The sequence below is a fragment of the Hippocampus comes genome, unplaced genomic scaffold, assembly GCF_001891065.2.
Source record: "Hippocampus comes isolate QL1 unplaced genomic scaffold, H_comes_QL1_v1.1 scaffold155, whole genome shotgun sequence".
NCBI lineage: Eukaryota > Metazoa > Chordata > Actinopteri > Syngnathiformes > Syngnathidae > Hippocampus > Hippocampus comes.
Genome location: NW_017804967.1, coordinates 1,157,707 through 1,184,815, shown reverse-complemented (window position 1 = coordinate 1,184,815; position 27,109 = coordinate 1,157,707). Strand labels below are relative to the sequence as shown.

General features: G+C 43.3%; 3 protein-coding genes and 1 long non-coding RNA gene across 9 annotated transcripts in view; 2 read left to right on the top strand and 2 right to left on the bottom strand.

Moving 5' to 3' along the window:
- slc20a2 (solute carrier family 20 member 2) overlaps positions 1–4,580 on the top strand; it is a 61,241-nt gene extending 56,661 nt beyond the window's left edge. For 4 of the 6 annotated variants that reach the window (XM_019886779.1, XM_019886803.1, XM_019886788.1 and 1 more), the window contains exon 11: positions 2,490–4,580. In XM_019886779.1, coding sequence (XP_019742338.1) covers positions 2,490–2,654 — 165 coding nt within the window. In that variant the 3' untranslated portion in view covers positions 2,655–4,580. Of the gene's footprint in view, positions 1–83; positions 169–2,489 lie in introns of all 6 variants that reach the window. The other 2 variants (XR_002170230.1, XM_019886813.1) reach the window with 2 other exon arrangements.
- Positions 4,581–8,575: 3,995 nt separating this feature from the next.
- On the bottom strand, positions 8,576–15,922 carry LOC109525938 (E3 ubiquitin-protein ligase KCMF1-like). The gene is made up of 7 exons (XM_019886865.1): positions 15,748–15,922; positions 13,339–13,506; positions 12,414–12,553; positions 11,423–11,524; positions 10,317–10,497; positions 9,527–9,848; positions 8,576–9,213 (listed from the first exon to the last, which is right to left on the bottom strand). The coding sequence occupies exons 1-7, from the start codon at positions 15,761–15,763 to the stop codon at positions 8,886–8,888; spliced, it is 1,257 nt and encodes a 418-aa protein (XP_019742424.1). The 5' UTR covers positions 15,764–15,922; the 3' UTR covers positions 8,576–8,885.
- On the bottom strand, positions 10,935–11,416 carry LOC109525949 (uncharacterized). The gene is made up of 2 exons (XR_002170235.1): positions 11,308–11,416; positions 10,935–11,119 (listed from the first exon to the last, which is right to left on the bottom strand). It is a non-coding gene; the product is annotated as an uncharacterized LOC109525949 (long non-coding RNA).
- A 3,963-nt stretch (positions 15,923–19,885) lies between the features above and the next one.
- lipg (lipase, endothelial) lies at positions 19,886–26,570 on the top strand. The gene is made up of 10 exons (XM_019886850.1): positions 19,886–20,156; positions 21,358–21,530; positions 21,630–21,809; positions 22,534–22,645; positions 23,408–23,626; positions 23,711–23,953; positions 25,021–25,141; positions 25,232–25,459; positions 25,537–25,641; positions 26,177–26,570. Exons 1-10 carry the CDS (start codon positions 20,087–20,089, stop codon positions 26,187–26,189), a joined length of 1,464 nt encoding a protein of 487 aa, XP_019742409.1. The 5' UTR covers positions 19,886–20,086; the 3' UTR covers positions 26,190–26,570.
- Positions 26,571–27,109: the final 539 nt, after the last annotated feature.

Here is a 27,109-nt window from a genome sequence, read left to right as displayed (position 1 = left end):
TCTCTCTCTCTCTCTCTCTCGCTCTCTCTGTCTGTCTCTGTCTCTATCTCTCCCGCTCTCTCTCTCCTCATCTGTCTTCACAGCGGATTTTGCATTGAAGTAATGAGTGCGCTAACAGTGCTTGTTGCATCAAATGTGGGCATCCCAATAAGCTCCACCCACTGCAAGGTATCCCAGCCTCCTATCGCGAAGCCGCGCTTTAAACAAAGCTCGGCGTCGCAGTGTCACACATAGATGAAGAAATCGCCAATCACAGCTCCTCAGTTGCGGTTCTGGTCCTTTGTGCAGTTTTTTTTCCTCAAGACGGCAGACAATTAACTGATTGAATAGAATAATCAGGGGACATAAATAATAACACTGGTCAACAGGAAATTTTAATCCGAGAAGATTTATGTGTCCCTAAATGTAATTTTGACACTGATTTAGAGAAATGTCTTCCCTTTTTTTTTTTTTGGAGCACATTGGTTTTTTTTTGGATCTTTTAAAATTGTGCCCCACAGATTTCTCAATGCTTTGTAATTCGTAGTTGTGATGTTTCAGAAAATAAATAAAATAAAATTGAGCGATTGAAAGATGCACAGCCCTATATGTGTGCCGCTGGTGGTGGGCGGAATCCTTGTACTTTGGGGGGTCTCCTGTTAACATCAGGTTTGGTCAACCATTAACATTACATCGTCAAAGAGCTTGAGCCATTTTCAACACTTGAGATTGGTCAATAATTTGTAAAAAATAAAGCAGCAGGCGACGAGATTCGTGAGATCTGTTGAATGAAACAAAATGTAAGCTCCTCTTCTCGTTAGGCATTTAATGGTGTTTAAAGATCGCACCTTTTTTTTAAATTCTCGCTCAACGAGAATGGCAAAAATGGCCACTTTTGTAAATTCAGATGACTGGCAGGGGGGAAACTGCACAAACGTCAAAACTGGTACTTAATTGAGCACTAATATGTCAATTCATCGACATCACCACTTCCCTCACATTCCTGGCTCACTCCTTAATACACCCTGATGGCAAAATGCTTCACTCTCTGATGTTTTGAGTCATATGACTGTGATTTGATTGATTGGTTTCTGGGGAACCCGCTGAAGTTGTCAGACTGAAAGAGGAACACGGATATCTCGGTTTGTTTCTTTTTCGTTGCAATTAAACAGAATTTCAAAAATAGTTTCCACGCAGTGTTGACAGCTTGAGCGGCCGTTCCCCAGGTGGCCTCAGATTGATGAGGCGCCTCGAGCTGCTCCATGCTGCGATGATGTGCAATGACCGCTGGCAGGCTGTCAGCGGCACAGAGGTCGCGTCAAGTTGACGCTTCATCGCCGCGTGCTTCAAATCAAAACAAAATCTTGTTTGGCCTCTGTCGTTGCACCGTCACGCACTGGCACTTTGGTCCAAAACACAAACGGCGTGCCAGCGAACACATCCTCCTTGGCTTGTGACCGCACCCGCGGCCATTGCACATTCTGGTCATGTGACCTCTTGCGATTGTAAAATTTGACTCCTTTGATTCTGTGACGGCAGCAAAAGGAAGGTGAGTGGAGATAGGCTCAGTGGAGGTCTGACATGAGCTATTTGGTGTTGTTCAAAGTAAAATAAAGAATAAGAAGAAGAAAATAAACATTTGAATTTGATGCAACAGAAGTGCTGATTTCAGACTTCCACTTGTTACATTTATACAACATGTGACAAATTATTTAACCGGCTTGCTCAAACTAACCAGCACGGATAAAACTGAAGTTTAAAGGCAGGCTGCAGGCTGTTTTTCTACTTTTGTTTCAATTTGTTAATTCATTAATTTAAAAGGACCGACTGAAAAATGTAGTGTTGAACATACATTTATTTCATAAAATATTTCCAAAGATAGATTTCGATTTCATAAGATATTGATTGACCACTTTTTAAATTATGTCATAATATTGTTTTATAAAATGATATGAAAGTAGGAGGGAGGTGTATGGAAGACAGTTTCCGCCAGATAAAAGAAAGAACAAAGTGAAAAACAAAAAAGTCAATTATATAGAGCTCGTAAATGTTTCAGTGACATTTAACATAGTACCTAAGAGTCGCTGGTGATGTAGTGGTACACTCGCCTGACTTGCGTGCGGCCAGCGTGGGATCGGTTCCCACTCAGTGACGGTGTGAATGTGGGTTTGTATGGTTGTTTGTCTCTGTATGTGTCCTGTGACTGACTGGCGACCAGTTCAGGGTTTAGTTGGCATTCAGCCCAAAGTCAGCTGGGATCGGCTCCAGCAATACCCGCGACCCTCTTTTGGATAAGCGGTGTTGAAAATGGATGGATAGTATCTAACATTGTGTAGGGAATATTAAAGGTTTGTTTAATTAAAGTCGATTAAATAAGTAAAATGCAAATAAAAATTAAAAAGCAGCCTGCAGCTCCCTGCTGTGTCCTTGTTGTGACGTATTTGCGCTTTCCATAGTGTGACGGCTGACAGCATTTTCTCTGGCGCTTGCCTCCCCCGGTGGTCCCGCAGGTGGGCTCGGTGGTGGCCGTGGGCTGGATCCGCTCCAGGAAGGCGGTGGACTGGCGTCTCTTCAGGAACATCTTCCTGGCGTGGTTCGTCACGGTGCCCGTGGCCGGCCTGTTCAGCGCCGCCGTCATGGCCGTCTTCGTCTACGGCATCCTGCCCTACGTGTGAGGGAGAGAGGCGCTGCCGCCAAGGAGGCCCCGCAAGTCTGAGAGGAAGTCCAGAGAGGTGCTTGCTTACTGGGTTGCCGGAGGTAAAGGAAGCAGAAAAATAAAAAGGCCGTGAGGAGGGTTGGTTCAAAATCTACAGTACTGTACATACAGCTCAAATTCCCGTCCCTAAAAATGCAAAACGTGGTTGAGGCAATTATTACTCCAACAAAAAAAAAGTGTACATATTATTCCTATCATGACACGGGATTTCGTGTGCTCAACCAACCCATCTCACGTTAGCCAGCTACAAGTGGAGGAAGTGATGATGATGACGATCGAGGGCTGATCAGACTGTCTCTGCGTCTTTATTTTTCGATCACGATACCATACAAAGAAAAAAAATCATAATTGACTACGGAGTTGATTTTTTTTTTTTGTGTGTGTGTGTGCGTGTGTGTGTGTCTGGATGGATTTTTGATGTACTATACCGTAAATCTGTACTGTAAATACTGACCTTCAAGAGTTTGAGCGAGTGGGGTGGGAGGGTGGCTCATGATTTGTTGTATTTTTTTAAACTGTCGGGAAATGGGTTATTCTCTGCACCTTTTCATCATATTCAGAGTATGTTTCGTTTTTGCTATTTTTGTGGGAAATTCATCTATGAGAAGAGAAAATTTGCTCCTTGGTGTAATATCGAGGTGTCACAATAGGTGGCAGTAGTGCGCCGCTTTGCTGGTTGCCAACCACCAATCGAATAAAAAGAAGAGGACCTATTTTGCTGCTAAGTTAAAGGCGGCTGTATTTGAAGAAAAAAAAGAGGTGATTCTCTTACGAGTCACCGTGCCAAAGTCAACTATTTTAATCGCCATGACGACTTTTCAAAAGGTGTAAGGTGCAGCGGGAAGCCAAAACTCTCAAAAAAAAAATGCTCATATCTGCCTTGTTCTTGTTTTTGTTTTCTATCCGTTTGGTGTCACGTGACAAATGTGCTCCAACGAGATGCCTCAATGTGTCATGTCAAAACAATAGTACAGTATTATTATTCATATCAATATTAATATGCAGAGCTTACTTATCACGTGTGTAGCTCCTCCAAACCTGCTGTTTGACTCCTAGCAAGTAGAATGACCTCACCAGTACTGATCATCACCAGCTTTTCAACTGGGTCATGTGATCCGTAGATGAACAAAAGCGTTAATCTTATTTTCTTTTAATTTATCCGAGCATAATCAAGCTGCTTTTGGTGTTTTGTTTCGGGGTTTTTTTTTTTCAATTTAATTTTAATTTTTAAACATGAACAAATGTTTGCTTACGTGGTAGCCACTTGCCTTTTGTGACACGCTGTGTTTCCTTCGTGCTCAATCATTTCGTACTGTGGTGTTTACATTGTAAACTACCAAAGAGTATTAGGGCCAGTTGAAAAATAGATAATCGCTCTCCGAGATTAAGATAAGATAAGAAGATCGGAGTTTTACAAGAATGGAGTTGGATATTTTTGGTAATCTATAAAAAAAAGACATTTAAAAACAAATATAGAATACTGTATATATAACTTAGGGAAATATGAATTAGTAAAAAAATGTAGGAATTTTTTTTTTAAAGAAAGACTTCTTTAATGAAAATATTATTTTGTTCGTTCAACTAAAATGTAAAATATCTAGCTCTGGTAAAAATGACTACCGGTACAGCTTGAAAATGTAAGACTTAATTTATAAAGTATACAACTTAACTATCACAGAAATACATCCTAATTATTGAAAATAAGTGACTTTACTCTTGAAAATATGAGTTTCTTAAAACTTTTTTCCTAAAAATCGGATGCATTGAAAAAAAACATAACTGTCGTAATATTGTGTAATATTACAACTAATCTAAAAGAAACACCGAATTCTCATAATATTGACTAATATTGAAAGTATACAACTTTAATCTCAAACATATACTGACCATTTGAATAAACTTTGTCCAAGAACACAAGAATTCAATGTTACAGGATTGTGACTCAAATATCCAATTTTATTTTTGTAATATTGCAACATTAATCTCAAATAGACATCATTTTCCTCAAAAATCTACAACTTTATACTCATAATAGTGACTTTAATCTTCAAAATATACAACTTTTTTGAAGTCCAAAATATGAACAATTATACTAATAATATTGTCTTCATAATATGCAACTTTATTCCCGCGTTAAGCTTTCATTACCTTATGAATTGCTTTTTTCTTGTTTTGTCAGCTTGGCCCTATTACTCTTTGTTAGTACTGTATCCATATCAAGACTGGAAAAAAAATGTCACCTTGCCTCACGATGCCAATGAGCATTTTCACACGAACCAGAAGTGTCTAGCGAGAGAGAAGAAATGTTTGTGTTATTTTTGTAGCTGCCGTAACGCTAACCATCCCTACGCCATTTGAGCGCGACAACTAAAAGACTTTAACAAGAGAGCTTTCATCAAAACTATATATTTTTCTACAATATTTTAACTGGGGACGCGCGTCGGCTGCCGATAATTTCAAACGGAACCTCCCATGTTTGTGTTTGGATATTGCGGACGACATACTTTGTAATTTTGTTTCCCTCCTGTTTGGGGAAATAGCGCAGGCCCGCGGCCATCTTGCTAGCGTTAGCCGCTTAGCCGGTTGGGCCAAAACAGAGAGTGAAAAGGTGTTAAAGTTGGCGTACATCGTGATAAAAGGTAAACTGGACATTTACTCATTTCTTTGCTTGGGTGTGTGTGGGGGGGGGTCTGTAATCACAGCAATAATGGAACACAATGGTGAGGCGTGTGTTAAAAAAAAAGACACAATTTGGGGAAAAGTTTTACTCAACAGTGTGTGTGAGGACACAACCTTTTACTGTTTGTGTGTGTGCGCGCGCGTGTGTCAGGGGCGGGGGGGGGGATCACAAATACAGCAATAATGGAACAAAATGAATTGTCAGAGATGTGTGGTCGGAATTAGTTAGCATCTGTAAAAGGAGGATTGTTAGCCACCGACTAGCGTGGGCTGATAGTATGCGAGTACCCCCCACCCTTTTTTGTTGGTAACTCCCACCACCGTTTTGTGGTTTTGTCTTTGTGGAACAATGTCAGCCCTCAAAAGTCAAAAGGGAAGCACTGCCCTAAGTGGTGTTAAACATCGGCCTCTGGTGGCAGTGTGTGTGAAAGAAAGACGATAAATGGCTCCTAGTGAAAAACATCCGAGCAATCAATATTTATGAAAAAGTCGAGTACAGTGAACACTCAGAATCTAACACACCATGCATTGATTGATTTTTCACATATTTTTCCTTCAGAAAATTTGGCAATTCACTCTTGTAAAACGTTAAAACACCTGCACAGATAATTTAAAAACGAATATTTCAATGCAAAAACATGTTGCAAAAGTATGAACGCAAAGAATTAAGAGACCAAAATAAAGACTCCCAACCTTTTTGATATTTTTGACTGGTTTTCATTTTTTTGCAAACAAATGCTTCAATATTTGTGTTTGTATATTCAGTAGTTTTTAAAATACATGTAAAACAGACATTTCTATTTTACTCAAAAATGTCTAAATCAGAAAAGAATTGTCCAGTGGTATCTGAATTATCTGCAGAGCCATATGTTTTTCGTAAAAATTTAAAACTTTGATTTTGTTGTAATGTTTATGATTTGTCCCGTGATCTATTCCTTTTCAATATGTTGTATGCATCCCCACTAGTCTAAACACAGCATTCTGATTAATATTGTTTGTGGAATATGAGTTCATCAGCAAAATGTCAAACACATGTTGGGCTTGACTTCCCTGTTAAGGAAAAATGTTTTCGTTATTAAAAATTCGAGTGTTCACTGTCTAATCAAAATAATAAATTGGCTAGGTTCAAATTAGCAGTCATGTCATGTGATTGCCAGCAGAGGGTGACATTTCCCCATTGTGATTAATGCAAACTTGTGTTGACCTCAAAGTCGAGCAACCAGCGGGACGGAATGTGCAATTTTTTTTTCTCCTGCTTGCTCGAAAACATCGGTCGCGCTTTGCTGCGTAGCTCCGCCCACTCCGCCGTGACAGCCCCTCCCCCCATAGTCTCCGTTGCGTGAAGCTGCCGATTTGAGCGTGATTGACCTGCGTGCGTTATCGTCGTAGAACGTGGTGGTCCCAGCCCTCGGCCGGCCTGCGGGCTTTTTCCAGCTGCGTGTCGTCTTATGAATGTTTAGCGCTACTTCGTGTCCGCTCGCTGCATCACGTCTAATGTGTGAACTTAACAAACAATAAAACAAAAAAGAAAACTGTAGCCTGCTTCAACAAACTCTTACTCTGATTTGCTTCTATCGTACTGTAATGTCTTTATTTAAGATTATAGTGAGGAAAAACAATGTCTGCATTTAAACTAAATTATGGGAATTAAAATTACAAAGAACACATATTTCACTGTGTTGCCTCTTTCTATTTCGTGACTTCTTACGTTTTGTGAACCTTCCATACACCCTGGAATGGTCACCAGCCAATCATTCATACCAATGTTTAGGTTTACCATTTTTTTTGTAGTTTTGTGTGTCTTTTCAGTTACTTCGATGAGGGTCCCTGGTGTCTTGCTTGAAGACGGTTCAAATGTAAGATTTAAAAATTAGGTTTTGTCAATTTTGTGGAAATACAAAGGCAGGTTTTTTGTGGACAATTTCAAATCAAGCAAAAACAAAGTAAAATTCTGAAAAAAAAAACTTTTTGCAAGAAAACATTGAAAAGAAAATGTGATTTTTGTGAGAAAAGGATGAGTAAATTTGCGGAATAAGATGTCAAATTAGGAAAAAACCTAAAGTATAGAAAAAGTATGACAAAACTTTGTCAATATCATATGGAAGTATCTGGGAGGTTTTACACCAAAAAGTCGTAAAAACAAGTACATTTTCTGACAAAGTTGTTCTTTCACGAGAATAAATTTGTTGCGATTTAAAGATGTAATGAATTATTCAGCCACTTCTCCAATTCTCTGAAGTTTCTCCTGAAACAAAATTTAACTTTTAAATAAACGCGTTATTCATGGAAGGAAGCCCACAAAGTAGGTATTTAAATGGCACTTTATGACAAATTGCACAGGAACTTCAATATAATAGATACTTTTCCCTTGTATTCACCTCTAAAATTCTGTTTGTGAGTCATAAATCATGTGGGAAATGAAACTTGCAGGCAGGCGGTGATTTATAGCATCAACCCACACGTCTTCATGTTGTTTTAATGCACCCTTTACACTGACCCAACTTTTGGAGTTCATATTCTTTGTGTCCACCACCACTTTGCTTATATAAGATCCATATTCGACTTACAAGCGGGACATTAAGGCGCAAAGGCCTCTGGGTAATGCAGACCTCATAAGTGGAACTTCAGGATTTGATTCACACACACACTGCACTGGACTACCGTATATATGATTATGGCACTGAACACTCACGGCCACTTCATTCATACGCTTTGTCACGCAAATTCTAAACCTTGTACATGCACACACAGAGTACAGTATTTTGTTAGTTGATTTCCATCCAAAACATGTTTATTGTGGTCCGCACTGAAAGGTCGACTCAGCCCACAGGTTCATACATTGCACGTCTTCTTCATGAGGCCTGACACACATCCATCGGAGCGAAGAGAGAAGTTAGCGGGATGGGGCAAGAAAAAAAAAAAATCAGAGCACACAGGGGCGGGGTTCCCTTCACTTCCAGGCGTGGAGACCGCGCGCGCGCACACACACACACACACACACACACACACACACACACACACACACACACACACACACACACACACACACAAAAAAAAGGTCCGAGTGAATGGTTGTGTTTGATAGAAAGTCTTGTAGTGTGTCGAGTCATTAGAAACCCTGGTGACACTAGAAGAGGGGGACACGAGTGCAACTGTCGATCAAGAGTGTGTACATGAAGCTTGATCATGCGTATTAGCTTGTAACAGCAGTTTTTTGTTTTATTTAGTGGCCTTCTTTCGCGGCCAGCGTGTGAGTTAAGTGATTATCAACTTTCATATAGATTTGCTTTTGCATTTTTTTTTTTTTTAATAATAGATTTATAGAGTTCTCTCTCACATTCACTCGTCTAACTTATATTTCACGTACACACGGACATGGGGAGAGGAGGAGGGCTGAAATGACAAAATCAGTGAAGAAAGAGTAAAAAGAAACAAAAACGGGGGGTGAGGGTTTTGGGGGGAATTCGCAGTTTTTTTTGTTTTGTTTTGTTTTGGGGTTTTATTTGCTCCATCAAAGGGACGGGGCAGGCGGCTCTTTCTTGGCAGGGGGGGCGGCGGCGCTGTTCTCTTTGAGGTTGAGGTTTTCCAGCGCCACGTCCAGCGTCATCACCTCCATGCAGCCCATGGACTGGAAGTCAGCAAAGTTGCGCAGCGACCCGGGATGGCGGCGGCGGCGGTCGGCGATGTCGTCGTCGATGTCGTCGCGGTGGTGGTGGTGATGGTGGTGGTGCTCCGCCAGAAGCGTGGACAGGAGTAGCTCCGTCACGAACAAGCTCCTATCCGCCCACTGCGCCTCACACGCCTGACGCTCAGCCTCGGACACGCGCGCTTCGCTCAGCCTGTGGACAGAATGGGTAACAAAAAAAAAAAAAACCAAAACAAAAAAAAACCATTCACGTCATTTGGATGGGTGTACATAGTTGAAAAAAAGAAGAAAAAAAAACAGCTAATTTTAATTAAAAAAGGCGTTATGTGTCCGTAAACACATTTCATCTTTTCATGTTTCATGAAACAATATGTTCACATATCTACTGCACTTTTTAAGCACTGAACTTATCAAGACTTTTTTCCCCCCCACATTGCAATGTTAGCGATTATACGATTGCATACGTCTTCATTGTGGTTGGTTTGAATTCGTTACAAGAAGCTGACCTGCTGAGGAGAAAGTGGGAGCTGTGCGCCGTGTGCTGAGGGGGGCTCTCCGAAGGGCCGACGTTGGTTCCGGGATTGCTGTTGTGGTTGGCGCTCAGGTTGGGGTTGTTTGCGGCGGCGGACAAGTTGGCGTTGAGGATGGCGTTGGCGCGCCCGCCGCGCGTGGCGTTGCGCGCCGTCTCGAGCTGCTGGCGCGCCGCCTGCGCCTGCTGCCGCTCCAGTTGGAGCTGCATCTGGAGCTGCTGCAACTGCGAGGCCGATGGGCCCGAGCTAAGCTGGCCGCCCGCCGAGCGCCGCACGCCCGACAGCTGCGATAAAAGCTCTGTGGGGAACCGGAAACAATTTGTTGAAATGCGCAGGGAATAAACCAGAAATGTACACATTTCAATGGTTGCCATTTAATAGGGAAGGAGCCGAAGGAAAAATGTGAGCGTCATCCTGATTCACAGTAGAGAATCTGTGCTATTCCCAAACCAAATGAGGCATGATGTGGCTCCTGAGCTACAGTATGCCGAGTTTAACATCCCTGGCTTCAATTTTACATGTTCAGGTCGTGTGGACACCGTGTCTCTCGGCTACTGTGTCTGCATTTGGAATGACTTGAAGTGGCAGCTCCACAATACACTCTGCTCAATGGCCCCCGTGGGTGGCAAGGAGTCCCCATTAGACCTCATTATGGCACAGCTGGAGCCCACAGGGCTCACAGGACAAATTCCAGCCGCTCACCCCCACTAAAATGGGCTCCCACTATTGTACCAATAAGGACACGGTGGTTTGGTGCTTGACGTACCTGCTATGGGGTCCATGGCTTCCCGGCTGTAACTGGAGCTTTGAGAGGAGTTTTGACTGGTCGAGAGCCCCCCAGTGGTGTTGCTGGTGAAGTGCATGTTTGACCTGCGGGCACGGGGGCCGCCCAGTCCGCGCCCGGGGTGGAACATCCGCCTCACGTGCCGCACGCCGCTCGACTCGTCGTGAATAGCGCAGTTAAGGAAGCCATTTTTTTTTCTATTACTACAACCGGATGCTGCAAAGTAAAATAGCAACAGCGAAAAAAGTCCGGTGATTCATTCATCAGCGTAGCTTGTTGTAAAACAAGACACTTGTCGCCAGGTTCAAAGGGATTAATTGCTTCTCTGTGTCTCTGTGAAACAAACTCGGTTCCATTTTAAGTGGGCCAAAGAGCGCGGGTGTGAAGACCAGGGAATTTTTTCACTTCAACCATGCGGTGTAAATAATAATAATAATAATAAAGATACAGCTGCTAGCTGCTTAGCTTGTGCATCTGATTCATTCAAACAGAATTTGTTACACACACTCCCGCGCTGAGTAAATTTGCAATTTGCACAGAGCGACACAGTAGCTCGGCTTGTTCTTTTGATGCTTCGCCACAAATGTGTTTTTTTTTTTTCCCCCTCTGCCGCATCTAATTCAAAGTGCTTCGATAAACAGGCCGCCACAATGCAGTCCCCGGAGTGGAGCGCCGCCACACGCCAAGCAGATGCAGACGAGTCGAGCGCACAAAAGGGATACGGAAGGATGCGTCACGTTTTGCAGCTGCGATGCCGACATTAAGGTTCCTCTCAAAAAAAAATCCTTCAACACTTGTGGGGGCATGAAAAGAGGTTAGAGCTAGCGGTAATGGGCTATATGAAATGAGAAAACATCATGTTGGTGATCGTGGACATTCGTGTTGCCACATTAATTTTGCTTTGCACTGGACACGTCACACTCTCTTCTTATTTAAGTGTAAAACTTTGAACGCTCTTCGTCTTTTTACGCACCCTTTCCTCCTGGCTCGCTGCCTTCGCAGCAACCTCTTTCTACACGGAGCAGTGTGTGAGTCTGCAGTATTATTAGTCTGTGGGAAAAGTGGTCCAGATAAAAAAAAAAGGATATCAGGTCTCTGGGTGCTCTGTGTTCAAGTGTGAGGTGGGCAGCAAAGTCATCCGTCACATGATTGGGGTCTCCGCCCGGCAGCGCTGCACATATGGGGCAGATCTGCGGGACAACAAACAACAGGGAAGTAAGCGGACGAGGTTCTCCCGAGCTGGCAGCGGTAATAATTGCGAATCCCCGTGACATTTCAGAGGATTTTTAAGACATGGGATTCATCATCAACAGGCTGCCTTGACATAAGAGGCATGTTGAGAAGCCCGCTGTTATTTAGCGACAGGTGGCTTGTGCGTTTCAGAAGACGTTGAGCTTCGAGCTACCTCCATGCTTTTAAGCGAACGAGGAAAATAATTGGGTCATTTCCGTTGTCAAATGTGCACCTTTCGACAACAGCTGCAGGTGACGGGTGCAAATGCTGACGACGAAGGGGATGAGCACGCCGCATGCGCGCTTTGACGGTGTGTGATTAGGAAAATTAGGCTGCTTGACTTACTGCAATGTTGATTTAGTCACGTGCTGTAGACGTCAGGCACAGCTTATGAGGAAGACGGTGTCGCTGATGAGCCCCGCGAGTGTGTAAACTTAAACCGTATCGTACTGTCATGCAGGAAGTCACAAAGTACATTTATGTACAACTTGATTCGAAATATATTCTGAGCAGACGGACGACGCTGCCTCTGACAGTAATACATTTATTTTATTTATAAAATAATATTGAATTTGCAATCAGATTGAACAACGTCAGCAGTGGGTTACGCTCTATGTCAAGCGAAAGGGGAAGAACAACCGTCTTTCAACGGCGATCAATACAGTTAGCATCTCTTTATGAATTTTTGAGACAAGGACCGCAAGATGTAAGTTGATGTCAAAAAGGGACTGAATTACCTTCACGTGACGCACATTGAAAACCTACAGTAACTTCCAAACAATAATCCACATTCTCAGATGAATGTTGTTAATCTGATGACGCTAATACATCGTGAGAGCGCCATACCACTTCTGTGGAGGTCTCCGTGTGCTCCGCGGCCACGTGCTCCTGCAGGGACAACTCGGTGTAGCCCATCCTGCCACAGTAGGGACACGTGAAGGCTTGGGGCTGCTCCACCGAGAAGGCTTCTCCGCCGTAATACAAGTCTGTAGGCAAAGGGGACGAGGCATTACCGGCCGGGGACCAAAGCGTGCTCTGCGACATTTCATCTGTTCAGTGGGTTTCACTGCAAAGCCAAGCATTGATTATCTAACAGCTGAGATGGAGCCATTGCACATTCATTGATTTGGGTCTTTCCTGTCAACTTTCCCTATCAAATCACAACCGAGTCAACCACAATCACTTGAGTGAGGACCGCCGGGCGCCTCGCTGTGTTTTGCTGCAAGCGCTTGTTGCTACGTTTGAAATTCTGCAAGTGGGACTACTTCACGGCTCTCATTCATAAACTTTTATAGAGCCACTCTCAAGTGCAGACTCATTGCCAGACAAAGGAAAATGTGTGGTGTTTGGTCGCTCATTTCGCTATCGTAACAATGGAAAGATTGATCACTTCCTGTTTCAATGATGTCCCGAATGAGCAGCGCAACAGAGCAGCGCAACAGAGCGTTGTCATCTTATCAAATTGAGTGCAGTCCCAGACTGTGGAGAGACGTGCTTGCTGGCCACCAGCAGCAGTAGCTCACCTCACTTATATTGAAGTCGCCTTCAATAACAAGCCTTGTTTTTTGTTTTTTCCCCCCACTAATGGAAATAGCTTCCTGTAAAATGAGTTTACAAGGGAAGGTTAAGTGTGATGTCATTTTTGGATATTTGTGTACTTTTGGAGACCTTTGATGATGACAAAAAATAATAATAATAATTTAAAAAATATTTTTAAAGGCACTTCTCCACAAAAGTTTGTTTTTGGAGCAGCGTTGTCAGCAGCACTCACCAAAGTCGACCCGTGTCAATATACACTGCATGGGGTGCTCCGTGGTGTGTCTGGTGGTGGTGGCGCCGCTCTCGTAGCACGACGCGCACAGGTCATAGTCGTAGCAGATTAAACATTTGTAGCGTCGGCCCCGGAAGTTGCCTTTCAAACACGCGTCGCAGCTCACCCCTGAGAACACAAACAAGGACGGAAAACAGTGTCAGTTTTTAAGGCCAGTTTTCAGCTAATCATTGATAGACTAAGAGACAAAGATCTGCTTTTTATTTGTGTTTTTATTGTTGATTTATGAGGTAAATAAAACCAAGGATGATGAAAGTAGATGAAACAGTCTAGTTATGCATTAAATAAACAATAGTGGTGGAATATTCATACGGTGAACCTATTCGCAATTTTTCTGCCTTGCCTTGTAATTTATATCGTTATTGTTGTAACCCTAATTAAACGTCCGATCAATCGGAATTTTATTCTGCCAAATATCAGAATCCACCTAAATAAATAAATACCTCCATATCGATCAGGCCCTAAAAGTAATGACTTAGGAATTTAAGAGTCTGCTCTGGAAGGAAATGTATTCCCAAGTAAGGGAGCATCTGTATTAATAGAAGAAATTATGAACATTTTGACTGGGTTATCAATTACTCGCGGCATTGGAATGGTATGGCTCAGGTGGCAGAGTGGTCGTCTCCCAACCAAAAGGTTGTCGGTTCAATCCTCAGCCCTTGTTGAAATGTCCTTGAGCAAGATACCGAAGCGCCAGTTACTCCTGATGCTCCGTCAGTAGTATGTGAATGAGGAGACAGTGTTAAAACACTTTCAGTACCTTGTAGGAAGAAAAGCGCGATACAAGTAAAAGCTAATTTTCACGCATTTATTAGCTTTTTAACTAAACATTTATTGTATTGTATTCACACAGGTGGTTGATCCCTAACGCGAATAGCTAGAGTTCATTGTGCAGCGTTACCCCACTGCATCACCATTTATTCTCCACAGTCATACTGTACACTATTGTCTAATTTTAAACAAGCATTTTTTTAAAATGGGTTTTTACAGCATTTACTTGCTGTAGGAACCAGTAGTGTCACAGGTTCAATTCGCGGTCAGTGTCCCGCTACCCAGCCCAGATAAAAATAGGTGGCTTGTGTCAAGAACGGCATCAGCGGTGACTTATATTCTTTACTTACTGTCGTTGCCATCGCATATGGCAAAGGACAGCCACTGCACTTATTAGCCTTTTATTGAATGTCGGGGAATCAGTAAAACATAGACACGAATAGAACTCACACAGAAACTGCTGTCAGCCACAGCTCTCACCCAGACACTCACAAACAAGATTTTACTAAGTCACATGCCACCTTACCGGCCCCTCCTCTTAAAGGCATATGCATGCACAGGCCAATATAACTAATATAAATAATATACTAACTTTAATACTTAAAAGCATGAGGGAGGAAACAAAAAAAAAGTATTTTATATGATCTGAGCATTGCTGATTTTCACCTCATGCAGGTGAGCCTGGAAATATATTGTGTGAGTAGTACCTGCTTCAAAAATGAATATCGTTCAGCTCTCACGGTGATTATAATGATATTTGCTACTCCTACTTCACAATCGTAATAATGATGCATAGTGCTGAGTTTTGAACTTCAGTTTTCCTGAACTGTCAATATCCTGACACTTCTAGATGATTTAAAACAGTGTGCACGTTAGTTCAGGGCCGCTGCGGGCCTGATTAAATAGCCTCGCGATGACTGAACGAGCTGCTATGAGCCAGGTTGTGTTTTCCGATTCAACTTTTGAAATATCTCAAACGGGTACCCTTAAAGTTTGAGGTGGCCTGGTGGAAATATTAAGGACGGGCTTTTTGAAGCCGGGGCAAGGTTGGCCGCAAGGGCATGCTTGTACTGAATATTTGTCACACATAAGCTCTTCAAGCTGGGCCAACTTTATAAGAGCAGCAAGGCGTCTAGATATGAAGCGAAACCAGCGACGTGCGAGAGGAGCCTCGCCCCCACTCGCAGCTGCCAATTCTCGGCAATCCTCACCTCAGATTGGTGTGGTAACCATAACCAACCCGGAGCTTGGGCTTCTGTTAGCCGCCATGCTAACTAAAGCGCGTTAGCTGCACTTAGCAAAACGTACTGGGGCTTCTTCCGCCTATTTGACAGTGTCGTCTCCGACTCCGGTTAGCATTTAAACACGCACGTCAGCCATCATTTCACCATTGAACTTACGGACATTCGTGTTGACTGGTTTGTCATCACGCGTCCACGCTGCTAACATTGCCCAGCGACTACTAGTGAGACATTCTCGGTTAGCTTCCCTTAGCCGGTGGTGCTTTCCCCGCACCGCACCGTCAACGTTTCTGACAAACGGCGACCTTGCTCGCTAAATCGGGTCCGAGTTTCTTACCTTCATGACGGGACATCCTACGAAGCCGAAAGCGGCCCCGAGCTCGGGCCTGACTCGCAAAAGCGAAACGAGGAATATATTAGTGAAGAGAAGGAGAAGCCGGGGCTGGCTGGCTGTCCCTGGCCTCTTCCCTCATGAAGGATCCGGTGAGCTGCTGCCCTCCCTCCGTCCGCCTCCTGCTGTGTCACCGCTCGGCTCATCGCTCATCCGGACGCAGGATGGCGGTGTTGTCATTGTTATGAAACCACTGCCGACCGGCCGTCTGGACCGGCACAACATGAGTAAGCCTAATGCTGCCCGAAGACAGGTGGTATAGGGCTCCAGCACGCCCGCGACCCTCGTGAGGATAAGCTCATAAGAAAAGCAGTGAGGGAGGGATGGATGGACGGATTCTATTGTGTTCTATTCTATAAGTGGCATGGTGGATGACTGGTGAGCACACCTCACAGTAGAGATGTCATGGGTTTGAATCTGGGCTCCGGCCTTCCTGTGTGGAATTTGCACGTCTGCCCGTGCCTGCGTGGGTTTTCTCCGGGTACTCTGGTTGCCTCCCACGTTCCCAAAATATGCATTGTAGGTTGATTGAACACTCTAAATTGGCCCTAGGTGAGACTGTGAGTGTGAATGGTTGTCTCTGTGTGCCCTGCGATTGGCTGGCAACCCGTTCAGGGTGGACCCCACCTCCTGCCCGAAGACGGCTGAAATAGGCTACAGGACGCCCACGACAAATGTGAATAAAGCAGATTAGAAAATGGATCGATGGATAATACATAATATTCCCGCCTCTCACCCAAAATCAGGTGGAATAAAGGCTACAACTCATTTGCTACTCTCATGAGATCAAGTCATATAGAAAATGGAAGGATGACCAAATAAATGTTTAATGTTCAATATCATCAAACGTCATTTCAAGCAAGAATCTGTCGATGTTATTCCTCTTTCCTAAGGTCATGTTGATACTGTTTCGCTTTCTTAACACTATATCTGTCCTTTATTAAAGAAGTGAATCTTTCGAGCATTTTTGGGAAGCAAGTACTTTCTTCATTGCACGCTGAAAACGAAACATTTAATCCAAGAAATACAAAGAATTATGTTTTCTGAGAATGTATGATGACTAAAACATTTTATATAAATAAAAATAAAAAAATCCTCGTCTCACCCCTCGGGTGGTGTCCGTCCCCCGTTCAGCTCGGGTCCTCTACCAGAGACCAGGAAGCTTGAGGGTTCTGCGCAGTATCCTTGCTGTTCCCAGCACTGCACATTTCTGGACTGAGATGTCCGATGTTGTTCCCGGGATCTGTTGCAACCACTCATCTAGTTTGGGGGTCACTGCCCCGAGTGCTCCGACCACCACGGGCACGCCTGTCACCTTTACCTTCCAGGCTCTCTCCAGCTCCTCTCTGAGCCCTTGGTATTTCTCGAGTTTCTCGTGTTCCTTCTTTCTGATGTTTCCATCACTTGGGACCGCTACATCCACTACAACGGCTTTCCACTGCCCTTTGTCTATGATCACGAGATCCGGTTGGTTCGCCATTACCATCTTGTCAGTCTGGATCTGGAAGTCCCACAGGATCTTTGTTCTGTCATTCTCCACCACCTTCGGAGGTGTTTCCCATTTTGACCTTGGGGTTTCCAGTCCATACTCCGCACAGATGTTTCGGTAGACTATTGACCCCAGACCCGGCGAGGTTTGACTGTATATATATATATATATATATATATATACATCAGCATGCCGCCTGTTTAGTTTTATCAGAAACATATTTTGAATGTCCAAAAATGTTTGCTCTGATACACTAAAACCCTTTCAGCCACTCATTTAGCTGTACCCAGTCGACCACTGTGCCTCATGCGTGCACGAGGGAGTCTTAACGACTCACCGGATGTCATCGTTGAGCACAGTAAGAATTCTTGGGAAAAAAAAACCAAATAAATAATTTCAACTTGACGCAAATGAAAGTCATCAGATCATCAGACCCCAAAAAGAGTATTCTATTGAACATGTGGGATGTTTCTCAAAAAGTAACGTGATGTAGAACAGAAAGAGGATGTCTCCATGACCTAATACAATGCGTCATTTCGAGAACGCAAACATATGCTTCTTCCATTCGTTTTCATGGAAGAGTGTGGAGTGGCTCTAGTGTCACGTCGTATTACATGTCATAATCTCATCCTCATATCAACCCTCTGCCGAGATACAGTAGCGCGCTCATTCTGCTATCATTTCACAAGCTGTAAATTCTATTAATACATTTGCACTTGACCCTTGCATAAATAGGGCATATTATTTTGGAATAGTCACTCGCGTATATGGTAAAAAAAAAAAAAAAAAAAAGACGTTTAATGCTCGTAAAGAGCATCCTGTCTTCGTCACAAATGTGCAAAGTTGATAATTGAATGATGTCAACTGACAAAGTGATGGATTTTATTTTCTTCCACTTGTTTTGCCAGCATCACTTCTAGTTCTTCCTAGCGAGTGTCACTTATGTCCTTCGCCAGCAGAGCCTCTCCATTTCCCCTTCTTTTGCCAGCAGGGCATCAAATTGTATTTCTTTCACCAGTATAGCTTCTACTTCTTTTGCCATCAACTTTCTATTTCTTTTGCCATCATCCCCCTACTGCTTCTTTTGCGAGAGCACAGCTTCTACTTGTTTTTTTTTGCCCACATCCCAACATGGCTTTTATGTCCTTTTTACATCCAGCATAACTTCTACCATTTTTTGACAACTTATGTGCCAGTATCCTATCTTCTGCTTATTTTGCCATCATATCTTCTTCCACTTCTTTCACAAGCGTAGCCTCATTTGACAGTCCCCCCTTCTTCTGCTACCACCTACGATCTATGACCACTTCTTTGACCTGCATCGCTTACACTTCCTCTTATTTTTCCCGATATAACTTGCTATAATTCTTTTCCCAGTAAATGGCAAACATTTCTCTCTGATGTAGGTCAAAAATGTTCACAATAAAAAAAAAAAAAATCTGATCACACATACAAACACATTTTTTAGCCAGGTCTGGCAAAGAAGTGGGGTTCAGGAGGAACTATATAACTCATATGTGGTATTAACAAAAACATGAACACACACTGATTGCCATTCATTGTTTTTCAAATTACAGAAAGATTGCATGGATCTTCCCATCAAATTGAACATCACTACTCTATCCTCTACAAACGGAGACTGACTGTGAAATGACCCCACACCAAATGCATACAAGTCAACCATGTAAGTCACTACTCCACAGTGTGATGTAGAGATAATTGTTCAATGGTTTTGTGCCAACTCATGTTGCCAAAGAAAAAAAGCAGTTTCGATCCTCATTCGGCCCCGTACAAATTTGACTAACAATTCGGCCATATAGGAGCAGTGGACCGCCGTGGTGGCAGGTGACACTTCCCCGTTGGTGACTGATGATGCCTGCACGGGCGCGCGCACGCACACACACACACACACACACACACACACACACACACACACACACACACACACACACACAGTAGTATTGTTATTGTAGCGCCCATTCTCCAGCTCATCAATTGAAAGTGAACTAAGCTGATGGTTTGGCGAAGGGCCAAGCAAAGAAAGGAGGAGGAGGAGGATGGTCGTGGGGGTTGGGGGGGGCTTTCATGGGGGATGGTGCCCCAGGGTGCCCCCACAACACTGCAGCACCACCAACACCACCACCACCAGGTCCCCTTCGTTCGGTATGAAGCTTTTAAGACATTCCAGCTAAAGTGCAGGCTGCTATTGTAGTCACCAATGGGATTTCATGTTAAAAGCATGTTGCTGCCGCCGCCCCCCGCCCCAGTCACGTGTTCAATCTACACATTGTTTGGCAACAAATACATGACCTTCCTTCAATGCAACACGCCTTCCCTTTCTCCCTTTGCATGTGTGTGCGCGTGCGTGCGTGCGTACGTGTGTGTGTGTGTGTGTGTGTGTGTGTGTGTGTGTGTGTGTGTGTGTGTGTGTGTGTGTGTGTGTGATGGTTGCACACACCTCTATAAGCCTAACGTTAGAAGTACGTCTTACTACGTCTTCATTCAAATAAGCCACGCCCCAACGTAAACAAACGGGGGCTTGACCAATCGGAGCCTCGGCAGATCAGCCCATGATCAGATGACTGAACACGGAGGAAACTATTTAAAACTCTAATGAGCGCCTTGACGCTCGTTCATACATTTTTGTGTTGGTCACCGGAGTGAGGCCGCATCGCACCATATCGACCAGCCACGGACCGACCGATCAAGACGCACCAAAGCCGGTTTTTCGTACTCTTTTTGTGCCTCCGCCACCACACAAAGACGTTTTTAAAACAAAAAAAACTCGGCTTTCAAATGAATCATAAAACCCACTGGCTGTGGATTCTTCTGCTGTGCGCTGCTGCCTTTACGCAGGGACAAAACGGTAAGATTTTTTTTTATACGCCCCCGTCCATTCATTGATCAACTCGTGCGTGGATTTTTATATTTCCAATAAGCGTGTCAATCAGCTCGTTTCCGCCTTTGTTATATCCCAAGGGTAAATAATTAATTAGAAACGGAGCAAGTGCGGCGGGTTGAGTGGAGCAGAAAAACGGGAATGGATCCATTCACATGCCAAGTAAGCGATGTGTCCTTTATGAGACAAATGCAAATTGGGACTCGCCACGTTTGACACACTGACAAGGAAGTCAGGTGTCTATTCACGTTTTACGCCGAATTAATTTTGGCTTCTTCGTGGAACATTTCCAGCGGCGCAGCGGTCGATTTCATTGGTCCGTCTCCAAGCAGTTTGTCAAACAAAATACATGTACTTTATATTTTCATAGTCAAACGAACCCAACAGACTAATATTTTTATTTGCTCAATTTGTATTTCATTGCATTTGCATTGAGAGTTAGGAATGTCTTTGTATTGCCACGGCTTCTTTTTTTTTTCCCCTGCAACATGCACACTCCCATTGGAAATTTAATAATGCAGGGCAGACATGCGAGTGTCATAATGATGTGTAATTATGCAAAAATATGGCTGCTCCAGCTGTGTGGAAGACGTGACCTCTAAGCAATTTGGTTTTATTTCATCCAAGTGGCTTTCAAGCTTTGGGCGTGGAAACCTAGACAGCCTTCTCATTTGATCCAGTTGGCCAAATGAATGCCAGAAGCATGGGCACCCCTAATCTAATCTTTTATATGACCATCAAACTTTCTGAAAATCTTTCAAATAATTATCTTGCAATATTCCAAAGGACAAGCCCGAAAATGTTTCCCCCAATCGTGCCTTCAACTCAATATGGCAGACTTCCAGTTTGATTTCATTCAAAATGTGGACTAGTTGTCCACATTTTGGAAAGATTTTGTGTATTTGCTGACTGGGGGTAAATTTCTAGGGATATTTTCAGAAAGCCTTAATTAAAAATGCTTGCAAAAAGTAGAGTTTTCTTAGGGCATGCTGAGCCCCACCAAAAAAGAGAATATTTGATAATTCCATCATATTTCTTCATAAATTTGCCAACTGAAGATGGTGACTTTAGATCCATTACCAAAAAAGCGCCTGAGGGACTTACTGTGTTCTAGGTGCATTGCTGGATTGCGCTGCGCGTTTGGTCTTCACTTTGAACTTCTTCTTAGGTGGAGATGAGTCACCAACTGAGAGTGTCGATGTCACCGTCAAGTACAACATGAGGAAGAGTTTGGATCTGGACCAGAAGGGCTGCTACCTAAATGCTGGAAACAAGGACTGTCTGCAACAGTGCGGCTTCAACGCCACAGCCAAGACCATCTTCATCATCCACGGCTGGACAGTCAGTTGAAACCATTTTTCCATTTGTCAGAATGTGTCTTAACAGATGTGCGAAAAAGGCCCCGGATTAAAGGTAGCGCCTGCGTGTTTTCTTATCTAGATGAGCGGTATGTTTGAGAGCTGGATGCACAAACTGGTGGCCGCCGTCATGAAGCGTGAGAGCGAGGCCAATGTGGTTGTAGTGGACTGGATCTCCATGGCCCAGCAGCTGTACCAAGATGCCGTCAACTACACACACACCGTCGGCAAGGACATCGCCACCATGCTCGACTGGCTCCAGGTACTTGGTCCTTGGCAAAATATCACCTGACGAACTGAAATTGTAATGCTCCTGAAGGCCTCATGCAGACTTGCTCAAGAATGAGCCTCATGTTTAAATAAAGAGGAAAAAAGGCCCAAGGAACATTACACATTATGTACATCTCATGAGATCCATGATCTTAGAAAAAGATAACAAGAAAAAAGATTATTGAAAATGGCATGGTGCCCTAGTGGTTTGCACGTCTGCCTCGCAGTTCTGCCTCACAGCTTCCGCCTCCGTTTGACAAATGAGCATGTTAGTTGAATACTCCAAATTGTCCTTGGATGTCAAAGTGAGTGGTTGTTTTTCCTTGTGTCCCGTGATTGGTTTTAGACCAGTCCAGGGTGTCACCAGGGATAAGCTCCAGGTCTCCCGTTACCCTACTGAGGAAATGGATGTATCTACCCTGTATTGAAGTACCATCACATCACTACCCTGAAACTCTAGCTCACACTGGCTCAGTCAAATGCTGCTCTGGTACCATATTAAAATGGGACCAGTCCACAGAATGCCAAGCCCGAAAGGGATTTTGGGCTGCTTCCACGCTTTAAGGGTGGACAAAGAGTATTCCGCCAAGACAGATGGCAAAGGCGGCGTAGCGTGGAAGAAAGCCTTGTCCATGTGAACTGAGCGTGGCTGGCTAACAACCGGCATTTGTTCGTTGTAGCAGCTGCCGATGTCGTCATTTTTTTTTCTTTAACAGGATGAGCTGGATTTGCCTCTGGAGAAGGTGCACCTGATTGGTTACAGTTTAGGGGCTCACGTCGCGGGCTATGCTGGTACACATGTGCGAGGATCCGTGGGGAGAATCACAGGTATGTTGTGCATAGGTCCTCTCTTAAAGCATACCAAGTTTGAAAATGTGAGTGAGCCCATATGAAGAGGAAAACAAATCTGCTCACTGATCCTTATAGTCTGTGTGCGTGCTATCGCGCGCGTGCTCCAGATGACCAACACACGCACTCACACACACAGACACACACACACACACACACACACACACACACACACACACACACACACACACACACGTGATGATAATTAGCTATTCTTCCGCCAAACTCTGTGTCAACTATCACGTAGGGATTTGCTCTCGGCAATATTGAGCTCGGTCTTAACCACCAACAAGAATTTATGATTGTAAATGTTGAATTTGACCGCACGCATGGTTTGCCATTGTAAATATTGAGCACATTTAGAATTCTGCATGATATGCACCTCAGGGAATAAAGACTCAGCGATAATGGCTACCAAAAAAACTTGGCCTTTCCTGTCAAAATCATAAATCTGTAGCTCGACTGTCTTGGGCATGCATAAGCATCATATATATTGAACTCGCTGTTGACGACACAAATGTGATTGTTGTCTGAGCAGCTCAGGGAAGGAAAAAAAAATAATTCTGAACACACCGCACCATGCTATAGTCGCTCAGGATTATCTTTCTAGCGACATTCTAAATGGGTCTTTGCACTCTTCAATTTTAGGGGGAATGCCTGACATTTGATATAAGTGTACCCCACTTTAGAGTCTTGCCCTAAGTTAACCTAATCAGTGTGATACGTGGTCATTGCGATTAGGTTTGGACCCAGCGGGGCCGTTGTTTGAGGGCGTGGAGCAAGAGAAGCGCCTTTCCCCGGATGATGCCGACTTTGTGGACGTCCTCCACACGTACAACCGCGGAACTTTAGGAGTGAGCATCGGGATCCAACAGCCCATCGGGGACGTGGACATCTACCCCAACGGAGGCGAAGTCCAACCCGGGTGCTCATTGGGCGACGTGCTGGCCATGGCTGGAAGTAAGTCGGGCTGGAAATCGGTGAGCTTGACTTCCTTCGTCCATCTGTTTTTAATGCCGGCGTCCTCCACCCTCCTTGATCCAGACTTCATGGATGTGATGAAATGCGAGCACGAGCGAGCTGTCCACCTTTTTGTTGACTCGCTGATGAACCGAGACCATGTGAGCTTCGCGTACCAGTGCACCGACCCGGACCGCTTCAAGAAGGGCATCTGCCTGAGCTGCCGCAAAAACCGCTGCAACAACATTGGCTACGAGGCCCGCAAGATGCGCAAGAGACGCAACAGCAAAATGTACCTGAAGACGCGTGCCGACACTCCCTTTGGAGGTGAGTCGTCATCTCCCGGTATTGCGCTTAGATACTCAGAACTTTATTGTTCAAACAGGAAGCCAGCATTGCTTTGACTTCCACCTCTTTTTGCCAGTAAAGCTGACAAAGTGGAAGTCGAAGCAATGATGGTGCAAGAAGTCACAGTTCGTCATGCTTGCAAAATAATTAGTGCAAGTATCCTGACAAAATAAATGCGAGGGAAATAATTCAAAGCTGAGGGGAAGATAAAATAATGCTGGCCAATAAGCATAAGTACACATTTACAGGCAAAAATATAGAAGCCCCTTTTTTTTTTTTTTTTTTTTTTTTTTTTTTGGACAGCAGACCTATTTCGCTTGCATTCCCTTTAGCCTTTTTTTACAATTTTTTTATTTTATTTTATTTTTTGGCTAGCAAAGACTTGGTTTGCTCGTGTTCCATTCACATTTTTCTTTTTTTTTTCTGCTAGCAAAGAATTATTTTGCTTGTATTCTTTTTGTTTTGTTTTTTTTGGTTTTGCTAGTACAGGTATATGTTCTACTACCACCTTTGCTTCAACTTTTTCTTTCGGCAACGTAGTTTTGACTTATTTTGTCAGCATTGCTTGTAATCTTTTTCGCTAGCCTTGTTAGCTTCAGCTTGTTTTGCTAGACCAAGTACAACACCTTCGCCCAAACTACTCTCCCTTTTTTTTTTTTGCAAGCTTGGCATCAACTACTTTGGCCACCATTTTTTCTATTTAGTTTTCTTTTGGCAACTTGGCTTAGACTTCTTTTGACAGCATTGCCTTTAATTATTCTATTGCTAGGTTAGCTTCGGCTTGTTTTCCCTGACCAACTCATTTCCCTAACATCTTCTTTTGTCACCTGACCAACATTGCTTATTTTGCTTTACCTGTCGAGCTTCTATGTCCTTTTTTTTCCCCAAAAACTAGCCTGGTTCAAGAAGCTATTTAAAAATTTCCCTCAACATCCCGAGCAACAGCACACCCCCCCTCTTTATTGCGTCTTGTTATTATTAACCTAAAGTCACGTGATTGCACATGAATGACTTGTTGAATCATTAACACCAACTGCGTTCTAAAGGTTACCACTACCAGATGAAGATGCACGTGTTCAACAGGAAGCAGGCGGACAACGCGGACCCGATATTCCACGTCAAGTTGATCGGCGCTCATAATGACACGGAAGACATCTTTGTTGACGTGTGAGTGCCACGTTAAAAGTACCTCCAAACAATGTTGCTCGGTAAGCAGACTCAGTCTAACTCTGTTCACTACGTTTTTTTGTCGCATAGGCATGACAACTCCATAGGCTTGAACTTGACCAACACCTTCTTGGTGTTCACCGAACAAGACATCGGCGACCTGCTAAGGATCCACCTGAGTTGGGAAGGTGACGCCGAGTCCTTGTACTCTGTGTGGAGGAAGATCAAGAGCAGCTTCTGGGGCTGGAATGGCAATCCTTCCAAACCTGTGCTGGAGGTCCGACGGATTCGCGTGAAAGCCGGAGAAACTCAGAAGAAGTGAGTGGTGCTGGATGGGTGGTGAACACACAGTTGATGTTAAATATGTCCGCTAATGGATTCTTGGTTTTTTGCAGGTTTACCTTCTGTGCCCAGGACCCGTTGAAAACCGAAATTTCACCCGGTGAATCGCTAACGTTTGTCAAGTGTCGCGACGGGTGGGAAGTGAAACCAAGAAAACGGTAAGAAACCAAATCGGGAGCCTTTTGTCAAACCTTTTCAAACAAGTTTTATAATCTAGTTTCTGTTTTTTTTCATCTGATTTTGCCAGCTTGCTCGTACTACTCCAACTTAACTGCCAACACTGATTGGCCTTCCCCTTTTTTTGCCAGCTTTGTTTAGACTTGCCCTTCTTTAGCAAGCATATCTTCTGTGATTGCCATTGACTTCCTATTTGCTGTTCCACTTCAGTTTCCTCTACTTTTGCCAGCTTTGCTCACAATTCTTTACCAGTATATTGCTCTTCTTTCGCCAACTTGGCTATGACTGTAACTTAACTTGCCAGCATTGTCTGGACTTCTCTCCTTCCGCTTTTGCCAGCGTTACTTCTATTTTCTTTTTTTTCCTTTGCCAGCATATTGCTCTTCATTTGCCGTCTTGTCTTGTATTTGGGCTACTTTTTACATTTTACTTATTTATCCTTAAATGAGCCTTGTGTAGAGAAAAAAAGCAGTGGATTCTTCCACTCAAATTTTTTTTTCTTTTCTTCATGCACAGGCTGCCCATGTAAGGCCCTGACGCTTCTTACAAATTGATGCACCATGACCACGGGGACCCAACATCGCTAAAGCGAGCCTTCACTTTATCTGAGCACTTTTTCAAACGGAGGAGGAAGGATCAGCGCACAGTGGGAGAGGTTTGAGGTGTCGGACATTTTAAAGTGCACCTGAAATTGTTGGTTCCTGGAAACTTGGAGCTCTTGCTCTTGCCTAGAGAGGCCAGGCAGGGAACTGAGGTCAATGCGGTCTTTGGAAGATCACTCGAGAGTTACGGAATGTTCTTTTAAATTAGGTAGAACGTCTGTCAATGGAAATACACCAGCTATTGTAGTCTCTGTACTGTACATTTTAAATGTCTTTTTTTTTTTTTTTTTTTTTTTTTTTTTTTTTTTTTTTTTTTTTTTTTTTTTTTTTTTTTTTTTTTTTTTTTTTTTTTTTTTTTTTTTTTTTTTTTTTTTTTTTTTTTTTTTTTTTTTTTTTTTTTTTTTTTTTTTTTTTTTTTTTTTTTTTTTTTTTTTTTTTTTTTTTTTTTTTTTTTTTTTTTTTTTTTTTTTTTTTTTTTTTTTTTTTTTTTTTTTTTTTTTTTTTTTTAATTTATGGAAAACAAAATTGAAGCACTGCAAGACCAATGTTATTTATCATAGCACATCCCATAATAGTGTTGAATGGTTTCTTAGATGCAGTAATTGTATGTCTGGGGTGACTGTGACCAACAAGTGTGCCTTTCTGCTGCTGAATGAGATTACTGATACACTGTACATTTGGAAGCGGTCCCAATCTCATTGCACATGACTGTTTTTGTGCAGAGTGTTACTGTATGTTCTGTGGGGTGTGTTTCTGTACATAATGTAAATAACTTTTTTGCAAATAAAACAAATTCAACTGTTATTTCTATTAATTTGATTCCTCTTGAGCTTCCTCTTTGTGTGAG

Coding starts and splice junctions, on each gene's coding strand:
- LOC109525938 (XM_019886865.1), bottom strand. Junction 11,525..12,413: donor CGGAGACCTCCACAGAAGTG/GTATGGCGCTCT, acceptor GTTGTCCCGCAG/ATCTGCCCCATATGTGCAGC. Junction 10,498..11,422: donor ACAGAGCACCCAGAGACCTG/ATATCCTTTTTT, acceptor TGCGCTATTCAC/GACGAGTCGAGCGGCGTGCG.
- lipg (XM_019886850.1), top strand. CDS start 20,087: ATGAATCATAAAACCCACTGGCTGTGGATTCTTCTGCTGTGCGCTGCT. Junction 23,627..23,710: donor CGTGCTGGCCATGGCTGGAA/GTAAGTCGGGCT, acceptor TCCTTGATCCAG/ACTTCATGGATGTGATGAAA. Junction 25,460..25,536: donor GCCGGAGAAACTCAGAAGAA/GTGAGTGGTGCT, acceptor GGTTTTTTGCAG/GTTTACCTTCTGTGCCCAGG.